The sequence below is a fragment of the Elephas maximus genome, chromosome 25 (genome assembly GCF_024166365.1).
Source record: "Elephas maximus indicus isolate mEleMax1 chromosome 25, mEleMax1 primary haplotype, whole genome shotgun sequence".
NCBI classification, from domain to species: domain Eukaryota; kingdom Metazoa; phylum Chordata; class Mammalia; order Proboscidea; family Elephantidae; genus Elephas; species Elephas maximus.
In genome coordinates this window covers 73366-80389 of record NC_064843.1, presented here as the reverse complement: position 1 = coordinate 80389, position 7024 = coordinate 73366, and the positions used below count along the sequence as shown (strand labels likewise).

At 37.9% G+C, this 7024-nt stretch overlaps 1 protein-coding gene across 1 annotated transcript; it reads left to right on the top strand.

Annotated features, from left to right (window-relative positions):
- The first annotated feature begins 1456 nt into the window (after positions 1–1456).
- On the top strand, positions 1457–2398 carry LOC126067654 (olfactory receptor 5D18-like). The gene has a single exon (XM_049869756.1). It carries the CDS (start codon positions 1457–1459, stop codon positions 2396–2398), a length of 942 nt encoding a protein of 313 aa, XP_049725713.1.
- The last annotated feature ends 4626 nt before the right edge of the window (positions 2399–7024 follow it).

The window sequence follows — 7024 nt, the reverse complement described above, 5'->3', positions numbered from 1 at the left end:
GATAGGGCCATTGAGGGACTCAGTATAGCACATGACCTGACATCTTTATTTCAGGACCATCTGAAAATGATGTGTTGAGTTTCAGAAACAGAGACAAACTTAGCACAAATCGTAGACAGAGAAAGAGTTTCCCATTATGTTGGGATCTAAGAGGTGCTGGGTGCCAATTCTAGAAATACAATGATTCTTTTGTATTACTGTTTTCTCATGAAATGACTTAATTGTGCACTACGATTCCATGTTTTTAATTCTTATAGACACGTAAATAGAGGGAATGAATGAGTATCCTAGATGTGTTGAAGAGAAGTGAATGGGAGAGGCTGCGGAATTGGGAAATTCTAAGTCCAAGAGTCTTTAGTTATTCCTGTGTTTCATCCGGATGCTGCTCTCTACTATATCTCTGTGGCACCTAACAGTGTCATTGGACTATTTTCCATAATTTTAGAGTCTCTAGTTTGCTCAAAATTTAAGGCGGTCATCATTAACAAAGGAAATACATTAGTAGGTAGACTTATAAGATGGTCCGTTGTATGGGGTTGAGAAATGAATACATGGCTGGGGATCATAGACTGGATTTTATCTGCATGTTGTTGTGAAAGTTGAGGCATCTTCTGACTGTTCTGCCATCTTTAGAATAAGGGTGTAGACTGGATTATATTTATCATCTGCTCTAGTCTTTTTATTCCTCAAACAACGAGGGAGAATTGGAACTCAGAACTACCGGATTTGAAGAACGAAAAAATGTTACTGACAAGTCGACTTAGAATCACGGGGACCTCATGAGTATAAGAGCAGGAAAATTCATAAATTTTTCAGTGTCTGATTTTTCAGAATTACATCACCAACCCACTGTTCAAAGGTGCCTGTGGGTGGACAGGAACCTTCAAATTTCTGGTATCTAGACAAAAGCATTAATCAAAGGTGTCACACAGGCTGCTAAAAAGTAATTGAGATTTATATTGATATGAATGATACTGTGTCAGAAAGAAAAACATAGATTAAAGTATTACACAGAATTAAAATAAAAACACAGATGGGAAGTGTTAAGGCTACACATTCTTTATGTCCATAGTGTGTACATGTTATCAAATGATTAAATGATATATTTTAGATTTTTCTGATTTTTGTTATTGACTGTGAGGCTAACATAATCCAACATCAGGCTAGGCTTGTCTTCTATGAACTGATAACATTCAAGGAGAACTGAAGGCGCTATGTGAATACTTGACTTAAAATTACCATACAGTCTCTAAGTTCTTTAAGTCATAATCAGGTTTTAAAATTTTAGAAATTTACCACATTTTGGTTAATAAAAACATAGATTCTGAAAGAGATATTCTTTCCATTCCTGGCAAGCGGAAGTTGATCCAAGCTTCCTATATCCCCACTCTCTTTAATTTTTTTTTTTTTTTTTTAACTTCTAGGACTGGCTTTCAGATTTTGACAAACAGAAGCCATGTTGTTGTCAGAGTGTAATAAAAGTGGTGTCACATTCACCCTTTTGGGCTTCTCAGATTACCCAGAAGTACAGGTTCCCCTCTTCTTTGTATTTCTGACCATCTACAGTGTTGCTGTTGTAGGGAATGTTGGGATGATTGTAATCATCAAAATTAACCCCAAACTGCACACCCCCATGTACTTTTTCCTCAGCCACCTCTCATTTGTGGATTTCTGCTATTCCTCCATTGTTGCTCCCAAGATGCTGGAGAACCTAGTTGTAGAAGACAGAACCATTTCACTTTTAGGATGTGTATTGCAGTTCTTTCTCTTTGGTACCTTTGTAGTGACTGAATCCTTTTTATTATCAGTAATGGCCTATGACCGCTTTGTGGCCATTTGCAACCCTCTGCTCTACACTGTTGCCATGTCCCGGAGACTCTGTTCTATGCTGGTGTTGGGATCATATGCATGGGGAGTAGTGTGTTCCTTGGTAAACACATGCTCTACTTTCAAATTATCTTTTCGTGGTTTCAACACAGTTAATCACTTCTTCTGTGAGCTCTCCTCAGTTCTCACTCTTTCTTGCTCTGATACTTCTCTCACCCAGTTACTGCTTTTTATCTTTGTCACTTTGAACGATGTCATCACATTACTCATCATTCTCACCTCTTATGTGTTTATTGTTGTCACCATCTTGAAAATGCGTTCAGCCAGCGGTCGTCATAAGGCATTTTCTACCTGTGCATCTCATCTGACTGCCATCACCCTCTTCCATGGCACCATCCTCTTCCTCTACTGTGTGCCCAACTCCAAAAACTCCAGATACACCTTCAAAGTAGCCTCTGTGTTTTACACAGTAGTGATCCCTATGTTGAATCCCTTGATCTACAGCCTGAGGAATAAGGATGTCAAGAATACATTCAGCAAGATAAGGGATATTAAATTCTTTTTTCATTAAACATAGTATCTCAGTAGTATTTTTCCCTAACTGTAGATGAAGTTTGTCCAAAAAGCTTGTTTCTGAAGATATCTTTAAAAAATATAAGCAATATTGCATAGTAGTAAGGATGTGGATTTTTGTCTCAAAGTGACTAAACTTGGGATTGTCTTGTAATTGTAAGAAAAGACCATAATCTCTTTCATTTTTAGTTTAAAGTCTATGAAAATGTGATACCATGAGATAGCTCATTATCTGATAGAGAAGACCAAAAGATAATGTAGATATCATGCAAAGCACCTTTCATTACCTGAAAAAAAAACTAATTCTATCCCTCCATCTTATAAGATAAATGGAGTATAGTAGGTTGTCAAGAAACACACATTTTTTTGCATATATATATATACACAAATGGAATTAAAATAAGACATGCCTTCAAGGAATGCATATTCTAGTGGTGATGCTGGAGCAATAAAGTGGCTATTGCATAAGACAAACTATAATAATTATCCTAAAAGGTTTGAAGAAGGAACAATTCAAATGAATTTTGGGACATTTGACATACGTCATCATAAAAGAGATATCATTTGATGATGGCCTGGAAAATGGGCAGGATTTCAGGATACACATTTCGGTGAAGAAGGCATTTTATTCAGGACAGACTAGAATGAACAAACTCAAGGAAATGGGAATGTGGAACTGCGTCCACCAGTTTTTACTGAGTGCGTACTGTATGTGTGTGTCTGTGTGTGCATCTGTGTGTGTGTGTGTATGTGGTATCCTATATTCATGAATGCTAAGCTGAATAAGTGAGGTCTATAACCTGAACATGTTTTCAAAAGAGCTCCAACATGACTGAATGATAGTTTTGATAGGCTTAGAAATGTATCTCAGAAAATAACAATATGCAAAAAATAGAGACAATGAGTACATGACCTGTTTCATGCTATTGTTTTGCCCACTTAACCTTCACAAGTGTTATATATACTTTATTAATTATTTTGTTTACTTAGACATATATATATTTGGAACATGAGCAAAATTAGTAAATGTTTATCAACAGGACTCCCATCCAGCATAGAAAAATCCAAAAAAATTATTTCAATTTGCCAAATGTGTTACACAGAAATATTCACCTAAACTTATTCAGAATAAAATGAAATGCAAGCTGTCATTTGAAACTAGACATAACAACTCTTATCTTTTTTTTTATTAACTTTTATTGAGCTTCAAGTGAATGTTTACAAATCCAGTCAGTCTGTCACATATAAATTTACATACATCTTACTCCGTACTCCCACTTGCTTTCCCCCTAATGAGTCAGCCCTTCTTTCATGACAATTTTGCCAGCTTCCCACTCTCTATCCTCCCATCCCCCCTCCAGACAGGAGATGCCAACACAGTCTCAAGTGTCCCCCTGATATAATTAGCTCACTCTTCATCAGCATCTCTCTTCCACCCACTGTCCAGTCCCGTTCATGTCTGATGAGTTGTCTTTGGGGATGGTTCCTGTCCTGGGCCAACAGAAGGTCTGGGGAGCATGGCCACCGGGATTCCTCTAGTCTCAGTCAGACCATTAAGTATGGTCTTTTTATGAGGATTTGGGGTCTGCATGCCACTGATCTCCTGCTCCCTCAGGGGTTCTCTGCTGTGCTCCCTGTCAGGGCAGTCATCGATTGTGGCCGGGCACCAACTAGTTCTTCTGGTCTCAGGATGATGTAGGTCTCTGGTTCATGTGGCCCTTTCTGTCTCTTGGCTCTTAGTTGTCGTGTGACCTTGGTGTTCTTCATTCTCCTTTGATCCAGGTGGGTTGAGACCAATTGATGCATCTTAGATGGCCGCTTGTTAGCATTTAAGACCCCAGACGCCACATTTCGCAGTGGGATGCAGAATGTTTTCATAATAGAATTATTTTGCCAATTGACTTAGAAGTCCCCTTAAACCATGGTCCCCAAACCCCCGCCCTTGCTCCGCTGACCTTTGAAGCATTCATTTTATCCCGGAAACTTCTTTGCTTTTGGTCCAGTCCAATTGAGCTGACATTCCATGTATTGAGTGTTGTCCTTCCCTTCACCTAAAGCAGTTCTTATCTACTAATTAATCAATAAAAAACCCTCTCCCTCCCTCCCTCCCTCCCTCCCCCTCTCGTAAAAACAAAAGTATGTGTTCTTCTCAGTTTTTACTATTTCTCAAGATCTTATAATAGTGGTCTTATACAATATTTGTCCTTTTGCCTCTAATTTCGCTCAGCATAATGCCTTCCAGGTTCCTCCACGATATGAAATGTTTCACAGATTCGTCACTGTTCTTTATCGATGCGTAGTATTCCATTGTGTGAATATACCACAATTTATTTAACCATTCATCCGTTGATGGACACCTTGGTTGCTTCCAGCTTTTTGCTACTGTAAACAGAGCTGCAATAAACATGGGTGTGCACATATCTGTTTGTGTGAAGGCTCTTGTTTCTCTAGGGTATATTCCGAGGAGTGGGATTTCTGGGTTGTATGGTTCTATTTCTAACTGTTTAAGATAACGCCAGATAGATTTCCAAAGTGGTTGTACTATTTTACATTCCCACCAGCAGTGTATAAGAGTTCCAATCTCTCTGCAGCCTCTCCAACATTTATTATTTTGTGTCTTTTGGATTAATGCCACCCTTGTTGGAGTGAGCTGGAATCTCATCGTAGTTTTAATTTGCATTTCTCTAATGGCTAATGATCGAGAGCATTTTCTCATGTATCTGTTAGCTGCCTGAATATCTTCTTTAGTGAAGTGTGTGTTCATATCCTTTGCCCACTTCTTGATTGGGTTGTTTGTATTTTTGTGGTTGAGTTTTGACAGAATCATGTAGATTTTAGAGATCAGGCGCTGGTCTGAGATGTCATAGCTGAATATTCTTTCCCAGTCTGTAGGTGGTCTTTTTACTCTTTTGGTGAAGTCTTTACATGAGCATAGATGTTTGATTTTTAGGAGCTCCCAGTTATCGGGTTCCTCTTCATCATTTTTGGTAATGTTTTGTATTCTGTTTATGCCTTGTATTAGGGCTCCTAGGGTTGTCCCTATTTTTTCTTCCATGATCTTTATCGTTTTAGTCTTTATGTTTAGGTCTTTGATTCATTTGGAGTTAGTTTTTGTGCATGGTGTGAGGAATGGGTCCTGTTTCATTTTTTTGCAAATGGATATCCAGTTATGCCAGCACCATTTGTTAAAAAGACTATCTTTTCCCCAGTTAACTGACACTGGTCCTTTGTCAAATATCAGCTGCTCATACGTGGATGGATTTATATCTGGGTTCTCAATTCTGTTCCATTGGTCTATGTGCCTGTTGTACCACTACCAGGCTGTTTTGACTACTGTAGCTGTATAATAGCTTCTGAAATCAGGTAGAGTGAGGCTTCCTACTTTCTTCTTCTTTTTCAGTAATGCTTTGCTTATCTGAGGCTTCTTTCCCTTCCATATGAAATTGGTGATTTGTTTCTCTATCACCTTAAAAAATGACATTGGAATTGGGATCGGAAGTGCATTATATGTATAGATGGCTTTTGGTAGAATAGACATTTTTACTATGTTAAGTTTTCCTATCCATGAGCAAGGTATGTTTTTCCACTTAAGTATGTCTTTTTGAATTTCTTGTAGTAGAGCTTTGTAGTTTTCTTTGTATAGGTCTTTTACATCCTTGGTAAGATTTATTCCTAAGTATTTTATCTTGTTGGGGGCTACTGTGAATGGTATTGATTTGGTTATTTCCTCTTCGGTGTTCTTTTTGTTGATTTAGAGGAATCCAAGTGATTTTTGTATGTTTATTTTATAACCTGAGACTCTGCCAAACTCTTCTATTAGTTTCAGTAGTTTTCTGGAGGATTCCTTAGGGTTTTCTGTGTATAAGATCATGTCATCTGAAAATAGAGATAATTTTACTTCCTCCTTGCCAATCTGGATGCTTTTTATTTCTTTGTCTAGCCTAATTGCCCTGGCTAGGACTTCTAGCACAATGTTGAATAAGAGCGGTGATAAAGGGCATCCTTGTCTGGTTCCCGTTCTCAAGGGAAATGCTTTCAGGTTCTCTCCATTTAGAGTGATATTGGCTGTTGGCTTTGCATAGATGCCCTTTATTATGTTGAGGAATTTTCCTTCAGTTCCTATTTTGGTGAGAGTTTTTATCATAAATGGGTGTTAGACTTTGTCAAATGCCTTTTCTGCATCAATTGATAAGATCACGTGGTTTTTGTCTTTTGTTTTATTTATGTGATGGATCACATTAATGGTTTTTCTGATATTAAACCAGCCTTGCATACCTGGTATAAATCCCACTTGATCATGGTGAATTATTTTTTTGATATGTTGTTGAATTCTATTGGCTAGAATTTTGTTGAGGATTTTTGCATCTATGTTCATGAGGGATATAGGTCTGTAATTTTCTTTTTTTGTAGTGTCTTTACCTGGTTTTGGTTCAGGGAGATGGTGGCTTCATAGAATGAGTTGGGTAGTATTCCGTCATTTTCTATGCTTTGAAATACCTTCAGTAGTAGTGGTGTTAACTCTTCTCTGAAAGTTTGGTAGAACTCTGCAGTGAAGCCGTCTGGGCCAGGGCTTTTTTTTTGGGGGAGTTTTTTGATTACCGTTTCAATCTCTTTTTTTGTCATG

Excerpts from the sequence above, each read along its gene's own strand:
- LOC126067654 (XM_049869756.1), top strand. The coding sequence starts at position 1,457 with ATGTTGTTGTCAGAGTGTAATAAAAGTGGTGTCACATTCACCCTTTTG.